At 41.1% G+C, this 18,956-nt stretch overlaps 2 protein-coding genes and 1 pseudogene across 2 annotated transcripts; all 3 read left to right on the top strand.

Moving 5' to 3' along the window:
• The window catches only part of LOC149180946 (zinc finger CCCH domain-containing protein 48 pseudogene), a 33,558-nt pseudogene extending 27,577 nt beyond the window's left edge, over positions 1 to 5,981 (top strand).
• Positions 5,982 to 6,621: 640 nt separating this feature from the next.
• Positions 6,622 to 12,017, top strand: LOC149180945 (zinc finger CCCH domain-containing protein 17-like). Its single transcript, XM_089414041.1, has 4 exons — positions 6,622 to 6,706; positions 6,828 to 6,890; positions 7,377 to 7,462; positions 10,941 to 12,017. Exons 1-4 carry the CDS (start codon positions 6,622 to 6,624, stop codon positions 12,015 to 12,017), a joined length of 1,311 nt encoding a protein of 436 aa, XP_089270167.1.
• A 430-nt stretch (positions 12,018 to 12,447) lies between these two features.
• LOC149180944 (zinc finger CCCH domain-containing protein 48-like) lies at positions 12,448 to 17,930 on the top strand. The gene is made up of 5 exons (XM_089414040.1): positions 12,448 to 12,532; positions 12,654 to 12,716; positions 13,203 to 13,288; positions 16,765 to 17,637; positions 17,793 to 17,930. Exons 1-5 carry the CDS (start codon positions 12,448 to 12,450, stop codon positions 17,928 to 17,930), a joined length of 1,245 nt encoding a protein of 414 aa, XP_089270166.1.
• The last annotated feature ends 1,026 nt before the right edge of the window (positions 17,931 to 18,956 follow it).

Raw genomic sequence — 18,956 nt, 5'->3', positions numbered from 1 at the left:
CCTGCTGGATACCAGGTTGGCCTTGTTGGATGTAAGGTTGTCCTGGTTGTCGAGACGGGTAACCTTGCTAGGTACCAGGTCGCCCCGGATAACCAGAAGGTTGACTCAGATAAGTAAACCATGGACCACCAGCGGCCGAAGGTTGTCCCTGATAGGGTTGTCCTTGTGGGCCCCCAGATTGTCCTGGGTAAGGCTGGCCATAATATTGCTGCCCTTGGGGGGTTTGCACATAAGATGGCTGGCCTTGGTTAGGTAGTCCTTGAAGCTGTGCAGGCATTGCTTGGCCTCCATGGAAAGAGTTGGTACTAGGGTTCCAAGCAATGGATAACGGTACCGAAACCTCAACAAAAGGTTGAGTAGGCAAGGGTTGAGAAAGTTGAAGGTATTGACCAGTAGAATCGTAATAAAAGAGTGGACCTTGCGCGTTCGGATCCTGAACAGCTTGTCCATAGGAATCATATGGCCCCCCTCCTGGAATGGGACCAGAAGAGGGTGGAGCACTTTGTGCAGGGTGGACGACTCTAGGTGAGAGTGCTGGCTGGCCATTACTCACTTGACCGTGAGGGGGACTAGTACCAGTGTGCAAGGATGAAGACGTTGTTACGGCACTAACAACCGGAGTTGAATGCGCTACACAAACAGTTGGATTCGTCGGAACTGAAGTGACAGGTGTAGTGTGGACTTGTGAAACAAAAGATCCCGTGGTGGGAGTGATATGGGGATCCCACATAGTCGAAGCGGGAGTCCTGGCACTTACCCTATCCCTCAACGACTGATAGCGTGGGGGGAGCGGAGAAGTAGCTGGGATGGGAGTGTCGATATTTGACAACACAGGTGTCTCACTCACTCTAGGAGATGTCTCATCCATGTGAGAGGTAGACATTGGAGACGAAACACCAGGGGGGGTAAAAGGAATATCGTCCTCGTCAGGCTCCCAGATGGGGTTCCAATGAATTTCGTAACCTTCGTTGTCCGGAGCGCGAGAGTTGATCGGTTGGATACTCGGGATAACAGGAAGGGTATCACTTACAACCGGTATCTTAGGAGCAGCGGAAGACGGAGACCCTTGATCACTTGGAACGGGAGTCGACGGTTCAGCCAGGATGACAAACTTCAAACGAGACCTAAGGGAGTCTAACGATAAAGGACCCTACTCAAACTAACGCACACAAGATCTAACCAGGTAATGTTTATCGTGGCCAAATGAATTTTAAGACGCAAGGACACAACTTGACCTTTTCATGTTTTAAGAGTCGAGAAAAGGACAAAAAGCTGACTCTAGTCGCCTTCGAATGTTTTGTGAGCCTGAAGTGACAAACTGCTCAAGTGAGCCTTTTCTTTTAAGGAGTCTGAAAAGGATCAAAAGTGACTACTCTGGAGAACTAGGCAAAAGGGTTTACCAAACAAATCCGTAAAACTGCATATACACCTTGGCAATCATATGAAAACCAAGGACTTCCCGTACGACAGTCAATCTTCCCGAATGCTGTGTTCGGTGCGTTACAGCTTGTAAGGCGGCAGACACGGCTTCCTATGGATAAAGGATGATAACCTAGTGGGGTCTCCCCTATATACGCGACGGTACATGAGAGCTCAAGTCCGTGCTAGACCACTATCGAGTCACAAAAGGAGGAATCACCCAACCGTAGTGTGAAACAACAGTGACTAGGTTTAACGAAGCCGGAGCACGTCTCTAGCCTAGACCTCTAATTAGTGAACGTTATGTTCCAATGCATTTTTAAGTTCATTCAGTTCATTTTATGGTTGATCTTTAGTTAAGTTTCAGTTTCCAGGCCCTACCGTATGTGTTCTCTCACAATTCCCTAAATTCAAGCTATATGCCAAAGAATATCATTTCGTTCGATGAATACTAACTACGAGAGAGTTGAGAATTTCTCAAACAAAATGACCACAATCAAGAAGCATTCTAATGTAGCTAATGACAAATAAACGAAAACTTTTCTTTGTTTTAAATCACTCAATCAATGAAAAGCTTCTAATTTCAATTAACTAATGCAATGCAAAAGAGATTATTCGTTTTTCTTTTCAATGGCAAAGTGCACTAAACAAATTTTGAGAGACAGTAACACCGAGCAAAAGATCAATTTCACTCAACGAAAACACAATCTAATCCCCAAAACACCAAAATAGTGCTTCAAACCAAAAAGAAAACACAAAGACCTCTATGAGCTATGTGATCTAAGCCCAAACAAAGCCAAGTGAAACCCAAGCGAAAAAGAAACAAATCACTTGAAAAAAGCTTTGACAACTACCGAGCAAATGCAAAAGGTAATCACAAAGTCGACTGGACGATCAAAGAACCCAAGACTCCTACGGAAGGCTCGATGCACCAAGCCACTAGATGCCCTAGGGCTAAAAGGTGTAATCGATAGAAAAAGGCAAACACCCGAAGGATGAAGGTCTAAAACCAGTCAAACTAGGATCAAACACACTCCAGTAATTGAAAAAGACACAGCAAGACACAAAATCCAAGCTCAAAGGGCTTAAGGACAAGCAAACTGAAAAGTTGATAAGACTGGCGCGACTGTCAGGCTGCAACTCGCGCTTTTATAGGATTGGCGTGGGTTGTCTTTGAGCAACTTGTGCCAATAGCATGACTGTAAGGCTAAAAAGCGCGCTAATCAAGTTTGCTAAATCAGAAACAAAAGCAAGCGACCCAGGGCTTGAAGACAGTATCTAGGCAAACCAAGAAGCAAGAAACAACAAGAAATCCAACCCAGAAAGCTATTAAAGCAATCAAAGCAAGAAAAACCAAAGAGACAAGACAAACTCCAAGTTGTTTAGTCCGTAAACCAAACCAGAGATTGACTGAAGTGGCGTTGATCTACTTCGCTAATGCAAAACAATAGCGTTTCGAAGGCTACCTGGCCATACTTCAGGCTCTGTCTAAAGTTTACAAATCAAACAATAAGATCTCCCCAGCGGAGTTGCCAAATTGTTGTGGAGGTAAATCCTCTCTGTGGAAAGAGATGATCCCTACTAGCCCAGACCGGGTCTAGCAACAATCACACAATGCTATCACGCAAGTTCCTAATTGCAAATAAAAGGTGGATGGTGAGAACCTACTTGGATTCCAACGCTAGTGTTCGTCGAAGAGATGTCGCCCTCGTTCCTTTGCCTCAGCCGGTCACGATCCCCACGATCTCCGTGATTGGACACTTGCACATGCAAAGAACAACATGAAAACAAGCATAAAATCTAGTAGATGCAATTATATATCAGTCAGAAAAGATATAACTCAACATCAAACATAAGACAATGAGAGTGGAACCATAATGATAGTCATCTATTATTAATAAATAACAAAGAAGAATACAACCATTGTTCTGACGTCAAATCCTCCTTTGGCTCGGTAGTCAGCTACACAAGTCTTGCAAAGCTTGTTGGGATGAGGAACAAGCCTATCTCTCTTTGGGTGACAAGAATCTCCTTACTTAGATTTGGCCTTATGGGTGCAAAGAAGGCTCTTGCAGCTTCAAACTCTCTATCACTATGCTGGGACTAGAACTATTGTAACTCTAACTAGCTTGCTCAAGGCATAAAGGCAAGCTTTTATAGATAGAGAGGAAAGAGATAGGATCAACCACATTATTCATGGGATTGGCTTTATCACTTGGAAACTTTCATGAAATGTGGCAAACCACTTTCCCTTCTATGGAGATTCGAAGCCAAACCATCCTCGCTCAACATAGATTCAGTTGGTGAATGGGTTTGAAGAGAACCTTCGAGAGTTTGGTGGTTGAAAACTTTACTCAATTCGGTCGGCGCAAGTGCGACTCTGAGAAAGAGTGCCAACAGCGCGCCCTTTTTAGAGGATTTCCCTCATTGGCGCGGGCAGTGCACTGAGGACCCGCGCTAATGCAAAAAGAGCTGTTTTCATGGAGATTTTGCAGGAGATGTCTTCAGGACAAATGAAGCTCATACTTAGAGGAATATGATGCAAGTGGTTTCAGGTCATGTCACTTCTCACAGGTCCCGGAATGAGTCCTCCAGTGTACGAGCGAGTACGAGCGAGGGGTAACAGGGACGGTGACAACCGGTGACAAATTGCTGTGTAACAGTAAGCATGACGTGTCAATCTCCTATTAGCAGTCCACACCTCAGCCTCCACAACATTAATCTTAGGTCACTGAGAACAGCGAATATTTTAGATAGTAATCCCAGGTAGTCTGTGCCTGTTAATCCAACCAATTTTCCAAATGAAGGAAAAATGAAAGGGTTCAACCCTGCCAAAATTTATAGTATTGGATAACTATCGTTATAGGTCACACCCAAGCATGCCGACACATGTTTATTCTCATCATCTGAATAATGTTCAGAAACATTCAGCCGTCCACATGGCATGCTGCCATACTAAAATACGCCTGGCAATTCCATAATTTCTGTTATCACTGAAAATGATGTTGTCACAATTTTTCTAGATTAGCTTAAAGATTGGGTGTTTTCGCAGCGCCTAAATTATTTTAGCAGTTTCGCAGCGCTGCCTGTTTGCGTGGTTTCGTAGCGTGCTACGAAATTGGGAATTGGTTCAAGTTCTAAGTGAAGGTCCAAATCCTAGCATGCCTATTGTATAGAGTTTTGTTTCCCTCCAGGAATGTTGATGAGAGCAGTGACAGTGTGTCCAAGGAGGCACCCTATGATGATGCAGCTATTGTGGGATTGGCATCAAGTACATTAATGGAGTTATCTTTGAATTCTGGCTCATGGGTGATTTATCTCCTACAAAGAAGAATCCCTCCCCTGGTTACTCTGGTGACATTGAAGTGCAATCAGAAGATCAGTCAAAGCCAGTGGAGGGGATTGATGCAAATTTACATTTACTATCAAAATTTCATCTAAGATTTTAATTGATACAACTGGAGATAGTGCGCCATTTAAGGAATGGTTAGACATATTTCTGGATGACACTAGTTCAAACTTTTAAAGTGTGTTAGCTGAGGAGGACACAATTCACACACAGGTTGATGCTATGCCAGACACTCCAAGGATGCAATGTGAATCTGTTTTTCTTTATATGATAGTCTTGTCTTTATGTGGCTCGAACTGATATTTGAAGTGGACTATTGATTTCTTTGTGCACCTGTAACAAAAAGGATAAAGCATGCCGTTATTGGCTTGCAGGCAATTGCAAGTATGCAAAAGACGACTGCAGATATCTGCAATCCCATTTTATTGGAGGTTCCGATGTCACTTTCATGACTAAGCTGGTTGGCCACGATAACAAGCCTATTCGAGGAATTGCTTTTCTTTCGCATTTAGGCTCTGCCAAACTCTATTCTGTTGGCCGACATAATAAGCTTATAGCCTGGGACTGCCATACAGGACAGGGAACAAATATCCCCTTAGGCGACGACAGTGGAGTTGGATGCCTTCTAAGTGAAGGTCCGTGGCTTTTTGTCGGCCTTCGTAATGCCGTCAAGGCTTTGAATACCGTCAACTTGACAAAGCTATTATTAGATAGCCCTAATGGACAAGTGCATGCTCTGGCGATCGCTGATCAAATGATTTTGGCTGGAACACATGATGGCACCATTTTAGCATGGAAGTTTAATCCTACAACCAATACATTTGACCCTGCAACTTCCCTCACAGGGCATATGTTGCCTGTTGTCTCATTAGTCTCACAGAAAGACGAACTTTACTCTGCCTCTATGGACCACACAATAAAAGTTTGGGACCTGGAAGCTTTTCAATGTATCCAAACCTTGAGAAATCACACATCAGTTGTAATGTCTCTTCTTTGTTGGGACCAATTTCTCTTGTCGTGTTCTTTGGATGGCACAGTGAAGGTTTGGGCTGCTACATCAACTATAGCTCTTGAAGAGATTTACACTCGTATTGAAGAACATGGTGTTCTTGCGCTGTGCATAATGAATGATGAACAAGCCAAACCTATTTTGCTTTGTTCATGCAATGATAAGAGTGTGCGCCTTTATGACTTGCCATCGTTTCATGAATGAGGTAGAGTATTCTCAAGAAATGAAGTGCGAGCACTTCAGATTGGACCTGGTGGATTATTTTTCACTGGTGATGGAATGGAGCATATCATGGTACCGGTGAATGAGGGAGGTCGAGAGCACCATAAGACGGTTATTGAAGTTGGAGCCCGAATCAAATCCAGTTTGCCATTATTGTCGATATTCAGAAATACAGAATTCGTGGTCTCTTAGAAGGCGGCGCATTTGATCATGAGGTGCTGTTGGATGCTCTATATTGCCATGGGGAATGCGCATTAACTGTTCGACAATTTCAGTCTTAGAATTTTCTTTATCGAAATGTAGTGATTAACCGCCAAATGTCAAGTGGCTTTTATGAGGGTTTGATTGCCACAAGGTCGCCACTATTATTGACACCCGGATTGAGATGTGGCGCTTCAGATGGCCATATACATTAGCAAAATCACCAGAATCACAACGACAACTGGAAAGGGAGATTATAAAGTAGATTTTAATAGCTGATGGAGTGAAAGGAGACATTCAAGGGCTAGTATTTATGCGTGATTCGAAAACAACGGGGGATATGAAGATTTCTGTTTCCATTATCATGTTTCGGTTTCTGTTATTGTGTTTTTGGGTTGCCTGAGGCGCGCAGAGAGCATCAATGTCAGATTTGCATAATAGTGCCCGGAAGGAGAAGGTTCAGAGTATATCTCAGAGTTCAAATTACAACAGCAAGGGTTTCAATTGTAGATTGAATTGCGCAGAAGATGTGAATTTAAAAGTATCCTGAACATGTTGGCGGTACTGAGGAGGATCCAGAATGTATTATATGTTGATATTTTTACATCTTTCTGTTGTTGTGTGCAGTTAACACCAGGTGCTTTTGTCTGTCTACAACATACAAGAATGACTTTGTGAAATGCAACCCAGGTCAGCAGTGTCTTCTGTATCGTTATACTATGGCAGAGATAGAAGAATTGTTTGTGAGGAAGATGAAAATTTGCTGAACGATACAACATTTTGAAGGATAGGAGGGATCGAAGCTCAATGGGTTTTAGTTTCAACAGAATCCCAATTGCCAGCCAGAGAGGGGATAGTCTGCTAGATAAAAAGTGTAAAATTGGGTAGCTGAACTTCATACATGTTTCATATCTGTGAAACGAAACTGAGATTTTTCAGAACCACCCTTCCAGTTTTAACACTCTAGTTTCTAACTAGATGCAACTTGGATGTTTGATGCACGGTTGTGAGCAGCATTCAATATCATTTTGTGCACTCGGACTCCAAAGATTTATGCTAAAATAATTGGACTAGATATTGGATGGTTCTTATAAGATCACCAGGGTTGATAGCTTAGAACAGAATGCTTCATAATTTTCTTGTGAATGCTTAATTTATTTGTGATCATTCCAACAGCATTAGCTGGAGTATTTGACATTTTGAAGATGGCCCCTGGTTGCAATAATGTTAATACAGTGTTATTGGTTCAGTCAACTTCTCAGGTTGCAGAGATCCGATTTGAAGTTGCACCACAACATCAAAACAATAAAGGAGGTCATAGTGACTCAAATCATAGTCAAAGTAACCAGAGAAAACACAGATTCTCAAGCAGATCATTTACCAACTCAAGATTTATTTGCTACGGAACAAATAGAGGTTATCTACAGCAGTTTCGTAGCGCGCTACGAAACTGCTGTAGGTGATAATTTAAAGTGCAGAGCAGCTAGTCTAACACGGTGAGCGGGAGTTGAGGAAGAGGAATAGCTGTCTATCAAAGACCACCTCCAGCACATCATAAATCTGGCATTACTCCATACTTGGGGTCATTAAAGGATTTGGGAGCAGGCTGCTATATTTTAGGAGAATGTTGGGAGACAAAAGGCCGACAAACAGGAACAGCTCCCTATATTTCAGGGCGATGGAAAACATATTATGTTAAGGGCCAACAAACAACTGCAGACACCTTTTCAGCTCATAAAGTTTCCAGCTCATTTGAAAGGTGTGGTGATATGCGGTGTTTGGGAAGAATTAAAGAACAGCAGACTTGTTTTTAAATGATGAAGAGGAATGGAAGACAGGGGACCGTGGATATAGGATGATTAATTTTATCAATTAATAGGCTGTCTTACAGCTAGCATCCGAGACCAGCTTGCTCGGTGAATGCTCCCTTAACATATCTTAGCCATAATGGAAATCATACAGCTGTCCAGCATCCAAGAAAGCATCAAGCCTGCGAGGAGAAAAGAATTAGTGTTTTAGTTTGATTAGGGCTTTATGTAATTACAGCCCAGCATGTTTGTAATTAATGCATTAGTTAGTAGCATGTAGGAGTAGTTAATAGGGTTTTCGAGCTCCCTCTAGAAAGGGAGGAATGTATTCATATAAATAGAAAAAGTTAGAATGTAGAAAGGGTTGGATACTTAATAGAAAAACAGTGTTGTTTTGGGCCATTGGAAGACCTTTTTTGACAGTAATAGTAAAACAGAGTTATTCTCTTCTCAAGATTCTCGAAGGATTGTCATGATCAAATGTAGTGATGATGTGTGGTACTTTATGTTATTTTATGGTTTTGTTGTATGCAATCACTCAGAATTCATAAATATATGCTCTGACTTCCTGTGTATACAGCAAGCTATGTTTTGGTGAAATATGTTTGACATGTAATGCTAAGAGCCTTGATTTCTATGAGGTCACTGTGTTTTCCTTGTTTACTTGATATTATAGACTCCATAGCCCAATGAGAGCTAGTTTGATGTGTTTCCAACCAGTTATGCTTTCATAAGTAAATAAAGAGTTAGCCATCTAGTGTTTGAAGGATTTTGTCAAGAGTTGTGAGAGAGCCCTCTCTGATTAGGAAGGCTAATTCCTAATCTAAAGTATGGTCTGAAACAGTTACATGAGACCTTGCTTGGTTGCAGTCCCTAGTACTGGTTTTGTGATAACATTTTGGTGCGTCTGCCGGGAGCTTAAGATTGAATTTCTGAAGGTAGCAGGAGTTCAAATGATTTTCAAGGCTGCAAAACTACCTTGGCGACTCCATTGTTGAAGAATTCAAGGTTTATACATTCATGGTGATTCCACTGGAGCTATGAAAGACCCAGAAGCTGCCATTATTTGTTCAAGGTATGCATGTATAGATTTCTCAGGACTTCATGGTTTCCCAAACCATTTTCCCAAGGATGTTTATTTTCTAAAGAATGGTCCAAAATACAACGGAGAAGATTTGAGTTTAACCTTGGATCATATCTCAGATTTTTGTCATTTTGCACAGCTTCTTAGAATTAAACATGAAGATGTTTGCATAAGGTTATTTTATGATTCTTTCCAAGGGAAATGCAAACAGTGGGTTGAATGCTTGCCTGCCAAGTCCATTAAGTCATTGCCAGACTTTTGGCTTTTGTTCTTGGAGGAATGGATAGATAGGCCAGAGGTGGAAGTAAAATCTCCTTCAGTTGAAGGTTTTAAACAGTGGAATGATGATCATAATAAAGAAGAAACAAATGAATCATTTTCTTTGTCCCTGTCCTCATATCTGGAATCTTTTGACTGCAAGTCAGAGGATAAGATGAAATTTTTTGATGAATTTTCCAAAGACATTGAGAAAGAAATTGAAGGTTTAGAAGGACAAATTCAGGAATATAATTTTCATGATCATGATCATTATTCTCAGAAATATTTTATGGCTGAGCGCAAGGAGACTATGCTAGTTCCCCTCTCTTTTACGTTTGAGGAACTGAACACTGTGGTTGAAGATCAGTTTGCACAGCTGGAAAGTGTCGTGGAAGGACAAGCTGATCATGTGTTTTGGGATCCTATAGCTGATTACATGGAAGAGTTTTATTCTCCAGTGTTTCAGCTTACCTATGAAGATCAGAGACAGTTTTAGTGGCAGCGGTCATTACATTATCACATTGGCTCTGAAATCCGATGCAGTCAAAGACATTTTCAGTGGCAGCTGTCATCTCACTATCACATTGGCGCTGAACTTTGGGACAGGCAAAGAAGTCAAATGTCAGATAAAGCAAATGACTGGCTGCATTGGAAGTTTCATATTGATTGAGCTGAGGAAAGTTTAAATGGTTAGGGTAGGTAGGTAGGTAAATTGCAAATAAGCTCAAGGTTGGCTGAGCATTTATTTTTCAGTAGCATTAGTTTCTTTCTCCTACAGTCATGCTTGTCAAGCAAATTTCTGTTTGTTACAAATGGGTAAGGCACTGGAGCTGCGTGTCCTTAGCACACCACAAGGGCACACTATCCCTAGTGGAGCCACTGTTATCACTGAAAATGATGTTGTCACAATTTTTCTAGATTAGCTTAAAGATTGGGTGTTTTCGCAGCGCCTGAATTATTTTAGCAGTTTCGCAGCGCTGCCTGTTTGCGTGGTTTCGTAGCGTGCTACGAAATTGGGAATTGGTTCGAGTTCTAAGTGAAGGTCCAAATCCTAGCATGCCTATTGTATAGAGTTTTGTTTCCCTCCAGGAATGTTGATGAGAGCAGTGACAGTGTGTCCAAGGAGGCACCCTATGATGATGCAGCTATTGTGGGATTGGCATCAAGTACATTAATGGAGTTATCTCTGAATTCTGGCTCATGGGTGATTTATCTCCTACAAAGAAGAATCCCTCCCCTGGTTACTCTGGTGACATTGAAGTGCAATCAGAAGATCAGTCAAAGCCAGTGGAGGGGATTGATGCAAATTTACATTTACTATCAAAATTTCATCTAAGATTTTAATTGATACAACTGGAGATAGTGCGCCATTTAAGGAATGGTTAGACATATTTCTGGATGACACTAGTTCAAACTTTTAAAGTGTGTTAGCTGAGGAGGACACAATTCACACACAGGTTGATGCTATGCCAGACACTCCAAGGATGCAATGTGAATCTGTTTTTCTTTATATGATAGTCTTGTCTTTATGTGGCTCGAACTGATATTTGAAGTGGACTATTGATTTCTTTGTGCACCTGTAACAAAAAGGATAAAGCATGCCGTTATTGGCTTGCAGGCAATTGCAAGTATGCAAAAGACGACTGCAGATATCTGCAATCCCATTTTATTGGAGGTTCCGATGTCACTTTCATGACTAAGCTGGTTGGCCACGATAACAAGCCTATTCGAGGAATTGCTTTTCTTTCGCATTTAGGCTCTGCCAAACTCTATTCTGTTGGCCGACATAATAAGCTTATAGCCTGGGACTGCCATACAGGACAGGGAACAAATATCCCCTTAGGCGACGACAGTGGAGTTGGATGCCTTCTAAGTGAAGGTCCGTGGCTTTTTGTCGGCCTTCGTAATGCCGTCAAGGCTTTGAATACCGTCAACTTGACAGAGCTATTATTAGACAGCCCTAATGGACAAGTGCATGCTCTGGCGATCGCTGATCAAATGATTTTGGCTGGAACACATGATGGCACCATTTTAGCATGGAAGTTTAATCCTACAACCAATACATTTGACCCTGCAACTTCCCTCACAGGGCATATGTTGCCTGTTGTCTCATTAGTCTCACAGAAAGACAAACTTTACTCTGCCTCTATGGACCACACAATAAAAGTTTGGGACCTGGAAACTTTTCAATGTATCCAAACCTTGAGAAATCACACATCAGTTGTAATGTCTCTTCTTTGTTGGGACCAATTTCTCTTGTCGTGTTCTTTGGATGGCACAGTGAAGGTTTGGGCTGCTACATCAACTATAGCTCTTGAAGAGATTTACACTCGTATTGAAGAACATGGTGTTCTTGCGCTGTGCATAATGAATGATGAACAAGCCAAACCTATTTTGCTTTGTTCATGCAATGATAAGAGTGTGCGCCTTTATGACTTGCCATCGTTTCATGAACGAGGTAGAGTATTCTCAAGAAATGAAGTGCGAGCACTTCAGATTGGACCTGGTGGATTATTTTTCACTGGTGATGGAATGGAGCATATCATGGTACCGGTGAATGAGGGAGGTCGAGAGCACCATAAGACGGTTATTGAAGTTGGAGCCCGAATCAAATCCAGTTTGGCATTATTGTCGATATTCAGAAATACAGAATTCGTGGTCTCTTAGAAGGCGGCGCATTTGATCATGAGGTGCTGTTGGATGCTCTATATTGCCATGGGGAATGCGCATTAACTGTTTGACAATTTCAGTCTTAGAATTTTCTTTATCGAAATGTAGTGATTAACCGCCAAATGTCAAGTGGCTTTTATGAGGGTTTGATTGCCACAAGGTCGCCACTATTATTGACACCCGGATTGAGATGTGGCGCTTGAGATGGCCATATACATTAGCAAAATCACCAGAATCACAATGACAACTGGAAAGGGAGATTATAAAGTAGATTTTAATAGCTGATGGAGTGAAAGGAGACATTCAAGGGCTAGTATTTATGCGTGATTCGAAAACAACGGGGGATATGAAGATTTCTGTTTCCATTATCATGTTTCGGTTTCTGTTATTGTGTTTTTGGGTTGCCTGAGGCGCGCAGAGAGCATCAATGTCAGATTTGCATAATAGTGCCCGGAAGGAGAAGGTTCAGAGTATATCTCAGAGTTCAAATTACAACAGCAAGGGTTTCAATTGTAGATTGAATTGCGCAGAAGATGTGAATTTAAAAGTATCCTGAACATGTTGGCGGTACTGAGGAGGATCCAGAATGTATTATATGTTGATATTTTTACATCTTTCTGTTGTTGTGTGCAGTTAACACCAGTTGCTTTTGTCTGTCTACAACATACAAGAATGACTTTGTGAAATGCAACCTAGGTCAGCAGTGTCTTCTGTATCGTTATACTATGGCAGAGATAGAAGAATTGTTTGTGAGGAAGATGAAAATTTGCTGAACGATACAACATTTTGAAGGATAGGAGGGATCGAAGCTCAATGGGTTTTAGTTTCAACAGAATCCCAATTGCCAGCCAGAGAGGGGATAGTCTGCTAGATAAAAAGTGTAAAATTGGGTAGCTGAACTTCATACATGTTTCATATCTGTGAAACGAAACTGAGATTTTTCAGAACCACCCTTCCAGTTTTAACACTCTAGTTTCTAACTAGATGCAACTTGGATGTTTGATGCACGGTTGTGAGCAGCATTCAATATCATTTTGTGCACTCGGACTCCAAAGATTTATGCTAAAATAATTGGACTAGATATTGGATGGTTCTTATAAGATCACCAGGGTTGATAGCTTAGAACAGAATGCTTCATAATTTTCTTGTGAATGCTTAATTTATTTGTGATCATTCCAACAGCATTAGCTGGAGTATTTGACATTTTGAAGATGGCCCCTGGTTGCAATAATGTTAATACAGTGTTATTGGTTCAGTCAACTTCTCAGGTTGCAGAGATCCGATTTGAAGTTGCACCACAGCATCAAAACAATAAAGGAGCTCATAGTGACTCAAATCATAGTCAAAGTAACCAGAGAAAACACAGATTCTCAAGCAGATCATTTACCAACTCAAGATTTATTTTCTACGGAACAAATAGAGGTTATCTACAGCAGTTTCGTAGCGCGCTACGAAACTGCTGTAGGTGATAATTTAAAGTGCAGAGCAGCTAGTCTAACACGGTGAGCGGGAGTTGAGGAAGAGGAACAGCTGTCTATCAAAGACCACCTCCAGCACATCATAAATCTGGCATTACTCCATACTTGGGGTCATTAAAGGATTTGGGAGCAGGCTGCTATATTTTAGGAGAATGTTGGGAGACAAAAGGCCGACAAACAGGAACAGCTCCCTATATTTCAGGGCGATGGAAAACATATTATGTTAAGGGCCAACAAACAACTGCAGACACCTTTTCAGCTCATAAAGTTTCCAGCTCATTTGAAAGGTGTGGTGATATGCGGTGTTTGGGAAGAATTAAAGAACAGCAGACTTGTTTTTAAATGATGAAGAGGAATGGAAGACAGGGGACCGTGGATATAGGATGATTAATTTTATCAATTAATAGGCTGTCTTACAGCTAGCATCCGAGACCAGCTTGCTCGGTGAATGCTCCCTTAACATATCTTAGCCATAATGGAAATCATACAGCTGTCCAGCATCCAAGAAAGCATCAAGCCTGCGAGGAGAAAAGAATTAGTGTTTTAGTTTGATTAGGGCTTTATGTAATTACAGCCCAGCATGTTTGTAATTAATGCATTAGTTAGTAGCATGTAGGAGTAGTTAATAGGGTTTTCGAGCTCCCTCTAGAAAGGGAGGAATGTATTCATATAAATAGAAAAAGTTAGAATGTAGAAAGGGTTGGATACTTAATAGAAAAACAGTGTTGTTTTGGGCCATTGGAAGACCTTTTTTGACAGTAATAGTAAAACAGAGTTATTCTCTTCTCAAGATTCTCGAAGGATTGTCATGATCAAATGTAGTGATGATGTGTGGTACTTTATGTTATTTTATGGTTTTGTTGTATGCAATCACTCAGAATTCATAAATATATGCTCTGACTTCCTGTGTATACAACAAGCTATGTTTTGGTGAAATATGTTTGACATGTAATGCTAAGAGCCTTGATTTCTATGAGGTCACTGTGTTTTCCTTATTTACTTGATATTATAGACTCCATAGCCCAATGAGAGCTAGTTTGATGTGTTTCCAACCAGTTATGCTTTCATAAGTAAATAAAGAGTTAGCCATCTAGTGTTTGAAGGATTTTGTCAAGAGTTGTGAGAGAGCCCTCTCTGATTAGGAAGGCTAATTCCTAATCTAAAGTATGGTCTGAAACAGTTACATGAGACCTTGCTTGGTTGCAGTCCCTAGTACTGGTTTTGTGATAACATTTTGGTGCGTCTGCCGGGAGCTTAAGATTGAATTTCTGAAGGTAGCAGGAGTTCAAATGATTTTCAAGGCTGCAAAACTACCTTGGCGACTCCATTGTTGAAGAATTCAAGGTTTATACATTCATGGTGATTCCACTAGAGCTATGAAAGACCCAGAAGCTGCCATTATTTGTTCAAGGTATGCATGTATAGATTTCTCAGGACTTCATGGTTTCCCAAACCATTTTCCCAAGGATGTTTATTTTCTAAAGAATGGTCCAAAATACAACGGAGAAGATTTGAGTTTAACCTTGGATCATATCTCAGATTTTTGTCATTTTGCACAGCTTCTTAGAATTAAACATGAAGATGTTTGCATAAGGTTATTTTATGATTCTTTCCAAGGGAAATGCAAACAGTGGGTTGAATGCTTGCCTGCCAAGTCCATTAAGTCATTGCCAGACTTTTGGCTTTTGTTCTTGGAGGAATGGATAGATAGGCCAGAGGTGGAAGTAAAATCTCCTTCAGTTGAAGGTTTTAAACAGTGGAATGATGATCATAATAAAGAAGAAACAAATGAATCATTTTCTTTGTCCCTGTCCTCATATCTGGAATCTTTTGACTGCAAGTCAGAGGATAAGATGAAATTTTTTGATGAATTTTCCAAAGACATTGAGAAAGAAATTGAAGGTTTAGAAGGACAAATTCAGGAATATAATTTTCATGATCATGATCATTATTCTCAGAAATATTTTATGGCTGAGCGCAAGGAGACTATGCTGGTTCCCCTCTCTTTTACGTTTGAGGAACTGAACACTGTGGTTGAAGATCAGTTTGCACAGCTGGAAAGTGTCGTGGAAGGACAAGCTGATCATGTGTTTTGGGATCCTATAGCTGATTACATGGAAGAGTTTTATTCTCCAGTGTTTCAGCTTACCTATGAAGATCAGAGACAGTTTTAGTGGCAGCGGTCATTACATTATCACATTGGCTCTGAAATCCGATGCAGTCAAAGACATTTTCAGTGGCAGCTGTCATCTCACTATCACATTGGCGCTGAACTTCGGGACAGGCAAAGAAGTCAAATGTCAGATAAAGCAAATGACTGGCTGCATTGGAAGTTTCATATTGATTGAGCTGAGGAAAGTTTAAATGGTTAGGGTAGGTAGGTAGGTAAATTGCAAATAAGCTCAAGGTTGGCTGAGCATTTATTTTTCAGTAGCATTAGTTTCTTTCTCCTACAGTCATGCTTGTCAAGCAAATTTCTGTTTGTTACAAATGGGTAAGGCACTGGAGCTGCGTGTTCTTAGCGCACCACAAGGGCACACTATCCCTAGTGGAGCCACTGTTATCACTGAAAATGATGTTGTCACAATTTTTCTAGATTAGCTTAAAGATTGGGTGTTTTCGCAGCGCCTGAATTATTTTAGCAGTTTCGCAGCGCTGCCTGTTTGCGTGGTTTCGTAGCGTGCTACGAAATTGGGAATTGGTTCGAGTTCTAAGTGAAGGTCCAAATCCTAGCATGCCTATTGTATAGAGTTTTGTTTCCCTCCAGGAATGTTGATGAGAGCAGTGACAGTGTGTCCAAGGAGGCACCCTATGATGATGCAGCTATTGTGGGATTGGCATCAAGTACATTAATGGAGTTATCTCTGAATTCTGGCTCATGGGTGATTTATCTCCTACAAAGAAGAATCCCCCCTGGTTACTCTGGTGACATTGAAGTGCAATCAGAAGATCAGTCAAAGCCAGTGGAGGGGATTGATGCAAATTTACATTTACTATCAAAATTTCATCTAAGATTTTAATTGATACAACTGGAGATAGTGCGCCATTTAAGGAATGGTTAGACATATTTCTGGATGACACTAGTTCAAACTTTTAAAGTGTGTTAGCTGAGGAGGACACAATTCACACACAGGTTGATGCTATGCCAGACACTCCAAGGATGCAATGTGAATCTGTTTTTCTTTATATGATAGTCTTGTCTTTATGTGGCTCGAACTGATATTTGAAGTGGACTATTGATTTCTTTGTGCACCTGTAACAAAAAGGATAAAGCATGCCGTTATTGGCTTGCAGGCAATTGCAAGTATGCAAAAGACGACTGCAGATATCTGCAATCCCATTTTATTGGAGGTTCCGATGTCACTTTCATGACTAAGCTGGTTGGCCACGATAACAAGCCTATTCGAGGAATTGCTTTTCTTTCGCATTTAGGCTCTGCCAAACTCTATTCTGTTGGCCGACATAATAAGCTTATAGCCTGGGACTGCCATACAGGACAGGGAACAAATATCCCCTTAGGCGACGACAGTGGAGTTGGATGCCTTCTAAGTGAAGGTCCGTGGCTTTTTGTCGGCCTTCGTAATGCCGTCAAGGCTTTGAATACCGTCAACTTGACAGAGCTATTATTAGACAGCCCTAATGGACAAGTGCATGCTCTGGCGATCGCTGATCAAATGATTTTGGCTGGAACACATGATGGCACCATTTTAGCATGGAAGTTTAATCCTACAACCAATACATTTGACCCTGCAACTTCCCTCACAGGGCATATGTTGCCTGTTGTCTCATTAGTCTCACAGAAAGACAAACTTTACTCTGCCTCTATGGACCACACAATAAAAGTTTGGGACCTGGAAACTTTTCAATGTATCCAAACCTTGAGAAATCACACATCAGTTGTAATGTCTCTTCTTTGTTGGGACCAATTTCTCTTGTCGTGTTCTTTGGATGGCACAGTGAAGGTTTGGGCTGCTACATCAACTATAGCTCTTGAAGAGATTTACACTCGTATTGAAGAACATGGTGTTCTTGCGCTGTGCATAATGAATGATGAACAAGCCAAACCTATTTTGCTTTGTTCATGCAATGATAAGAGTGTGCGCCTTTATGACTTGCCATCGTTTCATGAACGAGGTAGAGTATTCTCAAGAAATGAAGTGCGAGCACTTTAGATTGGACCTGGTGGATTATTTTTCACTGGTGATGGAATGGAGCATATCATGGTACCGGTGAATGAGGGAGGTCGAGAGCACCATAAGACGGTTATTGAAGTTGGAGCCCGAATCAAATCCAGTTTGGCATTATTGTCGATATTCAGAAATACAGAATTCGTGGTCTCTTAGAAGGCGGCGCATTTGATCATGAGGTGCTGTTGGATGCTCTATATTGCCATGGGGAATGCGCATTAACTGTTCGACAATTTCAGTCTTAGAATTTTCTTTATCGAAATGTAGTGATTAACCGCCAAATGTCAAGTGGCTTTTATGAGGGTTTGATTGCCACAAGGTCGCCACTATTATTGACACCCGGATTGAGATGTGGCGCTTGAGATGGCCATATACATTAGCAAAATCACCAGAATCACAACGACAACTGGAAAGGGAGATTATAAAGTAGATTTTAATAGCTGATGGAGTGAAAGGAGACATTCAAGGGCTAGTATTTATGCGTGATTCGAAAACAACGGGGGATATGAAGATTTCTGTTTCCATTATCATGTTTCGGTTTCTGTTATTGTGTTTTTGGGTTGCCTGAGGCGCGCAGAGAGCATCAATGTCAGATTTGCATAATAGTGCCCGGAAGGAGAAGGTTCAGAGTATATCTCAGAGTTCAAATTACAACAGCAAGGGTTTCAATTGTAGATTGAATTGCGCAGAAGATGTGAATTTAAAAGTATCCTGAACATGTTGGCGGTACTGAGGAGGATCCAGAATGTATTATATGTTGATATTTTTACATCTTTCTATTGTTGTGTGCAGTTAACACCAGGTGCTTTTGTCTGTCTACAACATACAAGAATGACTTTGTGAATGCAACCCAGGTCAGCAGTGTCTTCTGTATCGTTATACCATGGCAGAGATAGAAGAATTGTTTTGTGTGGAAGATGAAAATTTGCTGAACGATACAACATTTTGAAGGATAGGAGGGATCGAAGCTCAATTGGTTTTAGTTTCAACAGAATCCCAATTGCCAGCCAGAGAGGGGATAGTCTGCTAGATAAAAAGTGTAAAATTGGGTAGCTGAACTTCATACATGTTTCATATCTGTGAAGCGAAACTGAGATTTTACAGAACCACCCTTCCAGTTTTAACACTCTAGTTTCTAACTAGATGCAACTTGGATGTTTGATGCACGGTTGTGAGCAGCATTCAATATCATTTTGTGCACTCGGACTCCAAAGATTTATGCTAAAATAATTGGACTAGATATTGGATGGTTCTTATAAGATCACCAGGGT

This window comes from Pinus tabuliformis, chromosome 3_2, assembly GCF_031772625.1.
Source record: "Pinus tabuliformis cultivar Carrire ecotype Pingquan chromosome 3_2, CPIR1, whole genome shotgun sequence".
NCBI lineage: Eukaryota > Viridiplantae > Streptophyta > Pinopsida > Pinales > Pinaceae > Pinus > Pinus tabuliformis.
This window is presented reverse-complemented; position numbering and strand designations above follow the sequence as displayed.

Bases quoted from the DNA above. Each gene is read 5' to 3' on its own strand.
- LOC149180944 (XM_089414040.1), top strand. From the start codon at position 12,448: ATGTCAGATTTGCATAATAGTGCCCGGAAGGAGAAGGTTCAGAGTATA. The intron at 12,533-12,653 runs GTAGATTGAATT...TGTTGTGTGCAG, and splicing joins CAACAGCAAGGGTTTCAATT to TTAACACCAGTTGCTTTTGT. The intron at 13,289-16,764 runs GTTGCAGAGATC...TGTAACAAAAAG, and splicing joins TGGTTCAGTCAACTTCTCAG to GATAAAGCATGCCGTTATTG.
- LOC149180945 (XM_089414041.1), top strand. From the start codon at position 6,622: ATGTCAGATTTGCATAATAGTGCCCGGAAGGAGAAGGTTCAGAGTATA. The intron at 6,707-6,827 runs GTAGATTGAATT...TGTTGTGTGCAG, and splicing joins CAACAGCAAGGGTTTCAATT to TTAACACCAGGTGCTTTTGT. The intron at 6,891-7,376 runs GTCAGCAGTGTC...TCATTCCAACAG, and splicing joins CTTTGTGAAATGCAACCCAG to CATTAGCTGGAGTATTTGAC.